Genomic DNA, 13,080 nt, shown 5'->3' with positions numbered 1-13,080 from the left:
TGTATAATGTATCCATTCCAAAGTCGGTGGAAAGATTTCTCCATACCAATGGCTCTTGCATTAGCTAAACTTTGTCAATCCTTTCCATCTTTGCCAACTAATCTTACCTTTGATTGTGTGTTGTTTCAACTTGGGAAACATCACCAGCTAGTTCTAATCATAGCTCTGGTGTTTTGAATGAATCCATTCAGATGTAAGGGACCTGTGTCAAGTCCTCATTTTGGTTTTAAGTATTTTCTTTCCTTTGTAGAAGATTTCAACAGAGTTACGTGGGTGTATCTCGTATATGGGAGTCCAAAGTCTTTGATGTATTTGTGATATTTTTCAATAAAATAAAAATCAATTTGGCACCAATGTTCATATTTTTCGTACAGATAATGGCATTGAGTATCTCAATCACAAGTTTAATTCATTTTGTGATTTACATGGTATTACTCATCAGACTTCCTGCATATATTCTCCCCAAAAAAATCGAGTTGCCAAACGAAAAAACAGTCATCTTCTTGAAGTTATGTGTACCATGCTTTTCCAAATAAATGTTCCCAAATCTTTTTTGGGGGGAGGCAATGTTAACATCAGGTTTCTTAAGCAATCGTATGACATCATCTGTTTTGCAAGGATAAGTTCCTATGCAGGTTTTAAAACTACAATATAAACTTTTTTAAAGTTCTTCCTCGTATCTTTAGGTCTACGTGTTTTGTTCATTTGTTCAATAACTTTGTGGATAAATTATGTCCTCGCTCTGTCAAATGTCTTTTTCTAAGTTGTTCCCATCATCAGAAAGGTTATAAGTGTTATAATTATGTTAAGCGTAAAACATATATTTCTATTAATGTTACACTTTTTTAGAATTGTGAGTCCGCTATTGATTATCAGCTATCATCTGATCCTTCTCTAAATAACCCAGTGCCTATTGTTGTCATGGATGCACCAACTGCAAGCTCCTCTCTACCACTTCAAGTTTAAAACCGACGTCTTGTTTTTTGTTACCAACACCAGAAGCTCCTCATGTTCCAGCTCATGAGCCCCATCCTCATGACCAACCATCTTCCTCTTTGCCTACAAGTCTAGTTCCATCTGATTTGGAATTGCCCATTGGTCTTCGAAAAAGTAAAAAGTCATGTACTTCTCGTCCCATTTCCAAATACATGTCCCCTCAATTTTTTGCTACCCTCCAAGTCTTTTGCTCTATCATTATTTATGTCTCCTATACCTCATTTAATGCAAGATGTTATAGCTTCACCTGAGTGGAAACAAGTTATGAATGAGGAAATGGATGCTTTGGAGTGTAGGGAAACGTGGGTCTTTGTGATCCACCTACGAGGGCCACTATCGTGGGATGCCATTGGTTGTGCACAATTAAGGGGGGTTAGTCAACAAACTTCAAATTCATTTCAATCATCTACATGAACTTCAATTTCAAATTTGGTGTTAGTGTGGACGAGTTCATGTGCACTGGAAAACAGTTTCCAGTGTTAGTGCCCCAAAACGAGAAAAATATCAAAAGCAAGAGAACAAGTAACTTGTAATAATATACTTAAATAAAACATAATACCTAAACCCAAAATTAGGTAAAACAAACATGATTACCACACGAATAAGTAATTTAATGTATAATTAAAATATATTAATATACTAATTAATTAAATTAGATATTATATTATTTAATGGTTGCAATTTATTGCACATTAATACAGTAATTACGTGAGCCAATTAACTGTGCACATGATTAATTATAAAAAATAAATAAATAAAGTTAAAAATAACAAAAACGAATATAATAAATTAAGTTCTTAATTTAGTAATAACATATGATATACTTTAACATAAAAAGGAATGATTAAACAAAAAGAATTGATCAAATGCTAACTTTAACACACTATATATTTTTATGTATTATTAATTAATAATATTTTTCCGTTAAATTTAAAACCACTGGTTTTATTAATTATAAAAATAGGTTAATTAAACCAAAATAAATATAATGAATAAATAAAGATATTATTTTACTAATAACAAAAGATGGATTTTTTATAGTATTAATAATATATTTCCATAATAATATAGATTTTTTTTGAAACCGAGTTGACCCGAATTAACTTGGCTGAAATCGGGCGGGTTCGGTCCAAGACTCGGGCAGAACCGGTGGTTTAATTTTTCCTAACTTAGGAAAAATTAAATCTGCGTCTTCTTCCTCATGACGTTGTGACAGAGGCGGCCCTGGGGGGGCGCTACAAGGGCTGTGTCGAAGGCTCTGCGACGGAGGCAGCCCTGCGACAGAGACAACGCTACGCCGTAGGTGCTGCAACGGAGGCTCTCCGACAGGGAAAGGGGGCGCTGCGAGGGCTGCGACGGAGACAATGTTCGGCGTCGGGAGGCCAGAAGGTACAGCGGTGTGCTGCGACGGAGACGCCGGGACAGACCAAGAGGGAGAAGCGAGCGGGAGAGAAAAAAAATTTCGGCCTCCCGCTCGCTTCATCCGGATGGCAAAATACTATGGAATCCGAAATCTGGAAATTAAACCATGGGTGTTATCTTCGGATTTATCTGATTCATCAACATGAATCAGGCACTGGTGCACCACTAACGACGTCAAGAGATGACCTAAGTAATGCGGCTGAAGTTCATCTCCTGATTCAAATTGACTAACCCCCCCCCCCCCCCCCCCCCTCCCCCCAAGTAAAAGGGACATGGGACCATTGACCTGTACAATACTAGATTGGTGGCAAAGAGATATACTAAAATTGTGGTGTTGACGTTGAAAAATAGGTGATTTGGGGAGAAAATAGAAGAGGAAAAAGATTTATGGAAGATGGGCAGCTCTGCTACCTTGGAATCCGAGCCAAAAAGGCCCTTTCTGATTCTTTATAATCAAGGTTTAAGTGAAATTTTAAAAAAAGGACAAAAATGCCCCTCAATACCCAAATTTACATATCTCCTAAAATACATGTCTAAATTGAATGAAAATTTAACTAGAGATAAAATAAGACGTTCTCTGTCTAATAGCCATACTATAAGAGAAAAATGTAATATGGAAAATATAGGAAATGACCAAAATACCCCTAGCCTTGTATTTTAACACTCCTCAAGCTGGAGAGTAGATATCAAACAATCCCAGCTTGTCACTAAATGATACATGTTCACGTCTCCTCTAAGACTTGGTAAATATATCTCCCAACTGGTCTGAAGACTTTACATAAGGAGTTACCACCTTCCTCTGCATAACTGCATCTCTAATGAAGTGACAGTCAACCTCTATATGTTTTGTTCTCTCATGAAATACAGGGTTGCTGGCAATAAAAATGACTGTCTGGTTATCACAATTCATAACCATAGGGTCAGGTAACGTAAAACCAAACTTAAGAAGCACAAACTTAATCCACATAAACTCACTGACTGTATGAGTCATTGCTCGATACTCGGCCTCTGCACTGGACCTAGCCACAACTGTTTGTTTTTTACTTTTCCAACTTACCAGGTTGCCTCCAACAAACAACAGTAGCCTAATGTAGAACGTTTATCCATCTTACACCCAACATAATCGGCATCAGAATACCCAAGTACATCAACTTTTCCATTCTTAGTATACAAAAGACCTTTTTCCAGGTGCACCCTTCAAGTACTTCAAAATCCTCTGAGCAGCTTCTAAATGGACTTTTTGAGGATTTTCCATGAACCAACTCAAAACTCCCACAACAAATGAGATATCCGGCCTGGTAACTATAGCATAGATCAGTTTACCTTCTAATCGTCGGTATTGAGTTTTATCCTAGAGTGTAGGACCCTGGGTGTCAAGTAGATTATGATTAACTTCCATGGGGGTGTCTATGGGTTTAGCACCTAATAAACCATACTCCTGTAACATATCCAATATATGTTTTCTCAGAGAAAGAACAATACCTCGCTTGCTACGAGCGACTTCAATGCCAAGGAAGTACTTGAGAGAGCCCAAATCCTTTGTCTAAAAATGTGTAGCCAGATATTGTTTAACTTCTGTAATACCATCAAGATCATCACCAAATAACACAACGTCATCTACATAGACAACCAGAACCACCATACCAGTCTGCCTTTTAAGCAGAAACATAGAATGATCACAATGGCTCCTATAGAACCCAAATTGTAGTACCACATCACTAAACTTTTCAAATCAAGCTCGTGGACTCTGTTTAAGTCCATAAATAGCATTCTGCAGCTTACACACCTTTCCTGTCTCCCCCTGAGCAACATACCCAGGAGGTTGCTCCATATACACTTCATCATGCAGATCACCATATAGAAAGACATTCTTCACATTGAGTTGAAATAGAGGTCAACCCATATTAACAGCCACAGATATTAAGATACGTACCGAAGTAAGTCGGGCCACAGGAGAGAATGTCTCAAAGACATCAACTCCAAAAGTCTGCGTATATCCTTTCGTTGCTACCAATCGAGCTTTGTAGCGTTAATAAAGCCATCAGCAATATATTTGATGGTATAAACCCAACGACACCCCCACAATAGTTGCTCCTGCAGGTGGATCACATAGACGCCATGTTCCCCGAGACACCAAAGCACTCATCTCATCATCCATAGCTTGTTTTCATTCTGGAGAGCACAAGGCTTTCTGCACTGAACGAGGTATATGGAAAGTAAACAATGACATAGCAAAGGACTTGAAGGATGGGGACAAAAAATCAAGAGACTTGAAGGATGGGGACAAAAAATCAAGAGACACATATTTGGATATTGGATGAGAAGTACAAGATCGTTTGCCTTTTCGTAGACAATAGGCAAGTCCAAAACAGAGACAACAAGATTTGCAGGCAATAAGAAAATTGGTGGATCATGAGAAGAGAGCTCTGTAGAGGTAACTGCTGGAGGCACTGCAGGAGTACGAGAGCGACGGCTGAAAATGCAAAGAGGCAATGAAGAACTCGATGACGCTAAAACATCCAAAACTGCAACAGGAACGGGACAGTTTGAAGGAGATTCAGGTGATACAGGAAGCTCAGTAGATAATGAAAAATATGGAGTATGTTCAAAGAAAGTCACATCGGCCGATACATGTTTTCCATCGAATAGGATCATAACATCTGTACCCTTTTTGTCGACGAGAATATCCCAGAAAAACACATTTGACAGACCGAGGTGACAACTTATCGACCGAAGTTCCAAACATATGAACAAAACAGGTACATCCAAAAATACAAAGAACCACACCAAACAATTTACAGTTAGGCTTTAAAACCCGAAAAAGAACTTGAACACTCAAAACAGATGAGGGCATATGACTATCCAAGTAGCACGAAGCTAAAACCGTCTCCCCAAAAAGATTTAGGAACATTCATATGCAATAATAGTGTCCTTGTAACCTTAAGGAGATGTCTATTTTTATGTTCAACCACCCCATTTTGTTGTGGTGTATAAGGGCAAGATGTTTGCACAAAATACTAAAAATTTATGGTTAAGAAATTTCAAACCATTGTCAGTACAAAATACATGAACACAGACACCAAATTGATTTTTTATTCCATTGAAAAAATTGAGGAATACATCAAATACTTCGGACTTCTCCCATAGGAGATACACCCTAGAGACTCTACTGAAATCATAAATGAACGACACAAAATACTTAAAACCCGATGGGCTAGGGACCCGACATGGAGCCCATACATCAGAGTGGTCTAATTCAAACAACTTGGTGCTTTGACTAGAATAAACTGGGAAATTGGAGCGATGATGCTTTCCCATCTAACGGGATTCGCAATCAAATGAAATATCAGCTGGCAGAGAAACAAAAGACTGACCCAACTTAGCTAGTGAGGGATGTCCCAAGCGCAGATGCCACAAGTAAGAAGAATTTGTAGTAATGAGAACTACAGCTCGAGAAATGGATACATCATCCAGCATGTAGAACCCTCCCTTCTCATGTCCTAGACCAATCATCCTCTTCGTCTACAAATCCTAGAAAACACAAGAAGTAGGATAAAAGGTTATTGAACAGTTTAAGGATTTAGTTATATGACTCATGGACAAGAGGTTAATTGGAAACTTTGGTACAAATAAAACAGAATCTAAGGATATTTGTGGAGTAATGTGAACTGTACCTCCTGAATAGGAGAGGTGGATCCATCAGCTAAAGTAACTCAATGATATGAATGAGATGGACTAATGGACTGAAATAGGGAGGGCATACCTGACGTGTGTAGAGGCTTCTGAATCAATGATCCAAGAGGGGGAATGAGACATATTCAGTGCATTCATACCTATACTAGCCATTGTGGAGTCTCGGTAGTCTAAAAAGCAGTAGATGAAGCAATCAGTTGACCCAATCGTTGTAATAACTGTTGAATGTCCTCATAGGATCCAGTGTGTGAGGAGTGTCCTTATCTGTGACGGTAGAATTGGCCCAAGTAGGTTTACCAATTTTTTCCCAACATTTCTCATAAATATGATTAGTCCTACCACAATAAACACATTTCTGATCCCTTTGATCATTTCGGCCACGACCACGGGTTGTGTAAGAGCGACTTCTACCTCTATTATTACCCCCCTGAAACTGACCATTAGGCTTACCAATAGAAGATTGAAGGTTAAGAACAACTGCTTCTGAGAGAGCTCCACCTGACTCATTCGTACCTTCAGCTCGAAGAACTCTGTTAAAAGCTTGCTCAAGAGTGGTCACATCCTCATTGACCAACAACTAGGCTCTAATAGCATCATACTCATGCCCCAAACCATCCAAAAATTGGGCTACTTGAATCTGATTTTCTTTCTAACGAATGTCTTCAACATTCGTAGTAAAAGGATGGAATGTACTAATCTCCTATAGTACTCTCCTCATCTCAGTGAAATAATTTGTCACTTATCTACCTCCACGCTTTATATTAAGGAACTTCACATATAACTCATAGATCCTTGACAAATTACTTTCTTGAGACAAAATGGAAGCCAATGTGGTCCACATTGCCTTAGCAGTACTGCAACTCAAAATCTAATCACTAAATCTGGATTTTATATCATTGACCAACCAGGTCATTACTAAATTATCTTCTGCCACCCAATCTTCAGTAACAGGTACCGGGGGATCATCATTTATATATTTTTCCATTCTTCTAGCCCTCAAATACATCAAAACTAATCTAGACCAGTTCACATAATTTGATCCATTCAACCGGATCATAACTATCTGAATAAACTAAGAGAATTTCACATCTGAGCTCTCAATAGTCCTCTGGACAGCAACCCGTGTGCTGGAATCAGCCATTAAATATCACCAAACACCACAATTCAATACACTAGAGCGTCAATTAACCAAAGGGAAGCACTTTCCCCAAATTTCTATGCTTGCGTAGTCAAGTGGGCCCCACACCGAATTCAATTAGGGCAATTCAACACCCATTTCATTCAATTTAGAACCAACAGTGATCAATTCCAGCAATTGAGACTATAAATCGATGAAAGAATGACCTAATTGCAAGAAACCAGGATGATGTAGGCTATATGGATGATGACACAAGCATTGGGTTGATGACACAGGCAGATTTGAGAAATTTCCTCAAACTGGGATCATCAAACACTTCTAAATCCCACAATCAATCAAATAGAAACAGTAATCATTAGCCAATAGGCTAAGATATGCAGAAAAAGGGAAAAAAATTGAATTTTTACCCTACTAGTCCAGAAATCTGGGAAAAAACTTCAAGGAGATTGCTGAAAATGAAGAGAAGATCCGCAAAATTGAAAGAAACTTGCCCCAGACTTGCGTTACTTCTCTGATAGAATGAAAAATAGGTGATTTAGGGAGAAAATAGAAGAGGAAAAAGATTTTTGGAAGAGGGGCAACTCTGCTGCCTTGGAATCCGAGCCAGAAAGGCCCTTCCTGCTTCTTTATAATCAGGGTTTAAGTGAAAATTTACAAAAGTACAAAAATGACCCTCAATACATGTCTAAATTGAATGAAAATTTAACAAGAGATAAAATAAGACTTTTTTTTTTATGAAATGTGAATTTTATTAAGAGAAACAAAAGGAGCTAACTCCTGACAACAAGAGACCTGATAAAATAAGACATTCTCTGTCTAATAGACATACTCTAAGAGAAAAATGTAATATGAAAATATAGAAAATGACCAAAATACCCCTGAACTTGTATTTTAATAGACGTGTTTGAAACGTTTTCTCCAATTGCTCAACTCACCTCAGTTCGTATTTTCATTTTTGTGGCTGCTAACAAAGGGTAGCCACTATTTCAACTGAATGTTAAAAATGCTTTTCTATATGGTGATTAAAGGAAGAGGTTTATAATGTGCAACGTCTTGGGTATGTGGTTGAGGGAGAAACAAGGAAAATGTGTCGGCTAAAAAATCCTTTTTATGGGCTTAAGCAAAGTCCTAGAGCATGGTTTGGAAATTTCAGTAATGTGGGCGATGCAGTTTGGTTTTTACTGGACCCATTGTGACCATTCTATGTTTTTGCCAAAAAGAAAAACTGGGATTATTGTTTTGGTAGTGTTAAGTGGATGACATTGTTTTGCCTAGGAATGACCTTGAAGGAATTGAGCAAGTAGAAAAATATTTTGCCACTCATTTTCAAACAAAGGATTAAGGAAAAATAAAATAGTTCCTTGGTATTGAGGTGGCTCAAAGTAAGCAAGGTGTTATTTTATCTCAAAGAAAGTACGTTTTAGATATGTTGGAGGAGTATGGTCTCTTGGATGCACAACCAGTGGATATTCCCAAAGAAATCAATGTTAGCCTTCATTATTCTCAAAGTCCTATACCCAAGGAGATACTGTATAGACATCTAGTGGGTAAGTTGATTTATACCACTGTTACCAAGTCCAATATATCATTTGCAATAGGATTGATGAGTCAATTCATAATAAACCCAAGGAAAATACACTTAGAATCTGCTTAGAGGATTCTAAAGTATTTGAAAGGAGCTCCTAGAAAAGGTCTTTTGTATACCTGTCATGAGAAGATTCTTGTGTTGGGATATTTTGATGCAGAATATGTCAATACAAGATGGATAGGAGGGCTACCACTGGGTACTGCCATTTTGTTGGAGGTAACTTAGTGAGTAGGAAGAGTAGAAAAAAATTGTAGTGGCTAGATCTAATGCCGAAGCAAAGTATAGGGCAATGGTTCACGCAATTAGGGAACCTATATGGTAAAATCAATTCTTGTTGAGTTTGGATTTCACATTCCTAAGCTTATGGTTATGAAGTGTGACAATCAAGCTGCAATTTTCATAGCCAACAATCTCTTGTTTCACGAGAAGACTAAACACATAGAAGTTGATTGTTATTTCATTAGAGATGTTGTTATGCAAGGGAAGGTTGTTACTCCACATGTAAAATACTCCGACAAACTTGGTAATGTGTTTACAGAACTCCTTGGAAAGCGTGAACATTTGGTGTTTTGTGACGAGCAGAGTCTATTTTACATTTACTTCCCAGCTTTAGGAGGAGAGTTAAAATACTGATATAGAGGTCTTTTGGTCATTTCACATATTCATATGGGTCTCATAAAGTTACAGCAAGATAGGCTTCATATTAGAACTCTAGTTTTCAATTTTCATTGAATTATGACTTGTATTTATGAAGCTATAAGTGGGTTAATAAAAGAGAGGGTTTGATTTTTTAGCCCTCAATCAATGCAGACTCTCAAGTGCTTCTTCTCCTACTCTTTTATCTCCTTTTCTCCCTTTCTCCCTCTCTTCTCCTTTTAATCCATTCAATATTGTATCTTTTCACAGCCACTACAGTCTGATAAAGTACATCATGTCAACCAGATCAGCCAACAAGTATCAGAATTTGGCACCGGATACTGAGATGCTGAAACGTGGTTTTTAGACAAGAACTAAAATATTAAATCTAAGCATACCTCCAATGTTGTTCGAAACAAGTGCACTGCATTTTATGCCACAGTGTGTTTCACCTCCACAACCCTGTGAGATGAACCAAGATAGAAAAATTAAACTGGCAAGTCTGCATGAAATTGACTACCTCAAGAGATAATTCTAGACAATGAATGCACGTTTAGACCAAAATGCAATTAATCAAACTACATATAAAGATATTTTTTCAGTAAAAAGAGTTTCCTGTTTTCAGTTCATCACACTCCCCACTATCAGACAAGTGGTTTACAGGCAGTCAGCTCTATCTGGTGCAAAGTCTGATTAAGTAGGTCAACTGGTATTTCTCCAGAAGACCTATGATGAAAATCATCAAATTGAATCTGGTTTACATTTTCAATCAGTGCCATCAATCTCTTCACCAGATATGAATCGGTCGTGTCAATAAGTATATTACATAGCACAATTGCAGCCTTGAGGCCAATGAACTTTTCACTTGACTTTTTGAAGTTTTATCATAACCACATACCAGAAGGACACATATTTAAAGGCCAATGAAAAAAATCAGTGTCGTTGGGTTTACATACTTACCACAAACACATAATAAAAATTTTCATGGATCATTTATTTGAGTTCCTTGACAGAACCAATACAACAGCTATGGGTACACTCGTCTCTCTCTCTCTTCATCTAGAAGACAAAAATCATTTTCAGAAGTACAAATAGCAATTACCTGGCAACCAAAGCATTTAGGCTGGTCATGGTTGAAGATCATTTGATCACAAAGCTGTTTGGACATAAAAAAATAAAATAAAAAAGAAAGAAAAGGACCATCAATTTTGATCATATTCGAAAAGGACCATCAATTTTGATCATATTCGAGAGGCACATGTTCATGGATCATCTGGACCATATAAGATGAGAAACTAATGTGAAATGCTCACGAGAGTAAAGTACAACACTATCGCATTTAAAATAATTTTCAAATACATAAAAACCATTGATCATAAAAAGAAGAAATAGGTGACCTGATGGAGCCAACCTGAAACCAGAGCACCGTTTCATTTACTGATATTTTGTAAAATCTGCATTCACATAGGAACAGATATATCATTAGACTAGATACTCGCACATACACCTTTCACTCAAAAGAAATTTGATAAAGAGATTTGAAAACAACATTATTGCATAGACAAGCATAAACGAGAGAAGCTGATGTTGCGTGTCTTTTGTTGAAGTGTTATAAGAAAAAAAAATGAAAATGATCTGAAAATAAAACAACATAATTACAAACTTCACGGAGACTTAATCAAGAAAGAAGTTTCATCGTTTTAAAAAAGATGACAAGGGACGTTGAAAAGCAATAGAAACTTTTATTTTTGAATTGTGTCTTCTTAGAATCGACCATTGCTTAGTGAACTAAGTCCAAGAGAATGAAACCTTTGCAGACGGTACAAGTAAAATGTTAGTCTAAATACTTTTTTTTCTGACTATAATGTCAGTCTAAATCTCTCCAAAGAATACCAATCCCTTACCCTTCATATCCCATTAACTAATTATCCACACCATTTCAACTCTCCTAGCAATTGCCGGAACATTAGCCTTCTCTCAAAACAAAAAAGTTAACCGTTCGACATTCTTAATTTTAATGAAAATAACAGTAATTCACCAAAAAAGATAAATACTGAAGAAAACAAAAATACTTGTCATTGAGGCACAATAAAAAAAATTCAAACATACTATATAGTAAGAAAACAAAAGCAAGGAGTACATCTTGTATTTTGGAAAAAGCTAAGCCGAAAGAAAAGAAGATAATAGAAATAAAAGAAATAACCAGCTGACTGAAGGATTGAGCTTCCAAAAAATCATACATACCCGTCTTCGCTGAGGATTCCATGAGGATGCTTAGCAGTCGGTCGGGTCAAACTGAAATTGTAGAGATCGTTGCCATGAAGAACGCTGAGGTCACAAATGGCCGAGACAGAAGTAAGAGATTTATGAGAGAGAAGAAGAGAAAAAAGAAGAATCCATTTGCCGATTATCTCTGAAACCATCATGTCTCGGAGCAGCAGAGTATGAACGAAGATTCCAGAGACAGCGTGATGGAATGGGAGAGTTTTACTCCCTCGTTTACATGTAAATCACAGGATTCCAGTTGCAGGATGCCCATCGCCGAATATGGATGGCTTTGCCGCGTTTGCCGTTTTGTACTCCCCGGTGGGCCCTTCGTGCTACGTAATTCGGGGACCCATTTACTTGACATGATGGTCCCTCACGTACATAGGCTGGGCCCTGAGGCCCGTATGGTCCGAGATCTGAATCGAGTAAAACTAGAATTTGAACGTCCTCTAGGTCTCCTAAATAAATAAATGCCTTGGAAGCCAAGCTTGAAAAAATGAGACATATTATTGAATATTTGTATCTAATTTTTTGTATACTAATGAGGAAGAAAAGGAATATAGTCTCCATAAGCTAGAGTGCACCCTCAAATTCTAATTAAATAATTTAAAATGAATAGGAATTTTTCCTATTCTGTATTTTTTCCCTATAAATTCATGTAGGTTATTTTGATTTTTTCTTATTTTTATTATTTTTATAATAAAAATTTTAAAAAGAAGGCATTATTGTATCTACGGTGAAGAAAACAACATTCTTATAAAAATAGTAACTTTTCTAAGAAAGAAAAAATTAAATGCAGCCAATATCAGATGAACTCGAATCCAACCTCCTTTTCCTCTACTAATAAACTTAAGATAATTTTGTTTCTTATTTTTATTTACAAATATAACAAAATATTTTCATCCCCAATTAATACATGCATAGTCATTAGCTAAGGGCATTATATTAATAATTTAAGTACAAATATCATTAACCTAATTGACAGATTTAACAATCTAAACATTCACTAGTATAGAAGATCCTTGAACTACACAACTTGTCTTTGTGTTTTTTTTATGCTAATCTTTTGTTTTATTTTTGTTACAATGATTTTCTTTGTCATTTTATTCTTCCAAGTAAACATACAAGTCTAGAGGTTTAGCACCATGGTTTTAGACAAATGTTTTTTTTTTTGTTATTATTTTTTTATGTAAGAATAATTAACTTTTCCAATGATAAGTTGGTTCTCCTATTTATCATTCTCATTAATTAGGAAAACAAAACAATCTCTTCTTCTTTTGTTTCTACCAACAAGATAGCATCCACCACTTGTCAATCGCAACTTGTTCACACCAATATG

At 36.7% G+C, this 13,080-nt stretch overlaps 1 protein-coding gene across 2 annotated transcripts in view; it reads right to left on the bottom strand.

The window, feature by feature from the left end:
- LOC137942716 (uncharacterized) overlaps nucleotides 1-12,004 on the bottom strand; it is a 29,595-nt gene extending 17,591 nt beyond the window's left edge. For both annotated transcript variants that reach the window (XM_068788450.1, XM_068788451.1), the window contains exons 1-4: nucleotides 11,718-12,004; nucleotides 10,885-10,927; nucleotides 10,576-10,629; nucleotides 9,872-9,935 (exon numbers count right to left, since the gene is read on the bottom strand). In XM_068788450.1, the coding sequence (XP_068644551.1) occupies nucleotides 9,872-9,935; nucleotides 10,576-10,629; nucleotides 10,885-10,927; nucleotides 11,718-11,899 (343 nt within the window). In that variant the 5' untranslated portion in view covers nucleotides 11,900-12,004. The remainder of the gene's footprint in view (nucleotides 1-9,871; nucleotides 9,936-10,575; nucleotides 10,630-10,884; nucleotides 10,928-11,717) is intronic.
- Nucleotides 12,005-13,080: the final 1,076 nt, after the last annotated feature.

Source organism: Aristolochia californica, unplaced genomic scaffold, assembly GCF_029961685.1.
Source record: "Aristolochia californica isolate CCGP_79_NKW_82.1479 unplaced genomic scaffold, dmAriCali1.0.hap1 SCAF_10, whole genome shotgun sequence".
NCBI lineage: Eukaryota > Viridiplantae > Streptophyta > Magnoliopsida > Piperales > Aristolochiaceae > Aristolochia > Aristolochia californica.
Note: the sequence above shows the minus strand (reverse complement) of the source record. Positions and strands in the feature narration are given on the sequence as shown.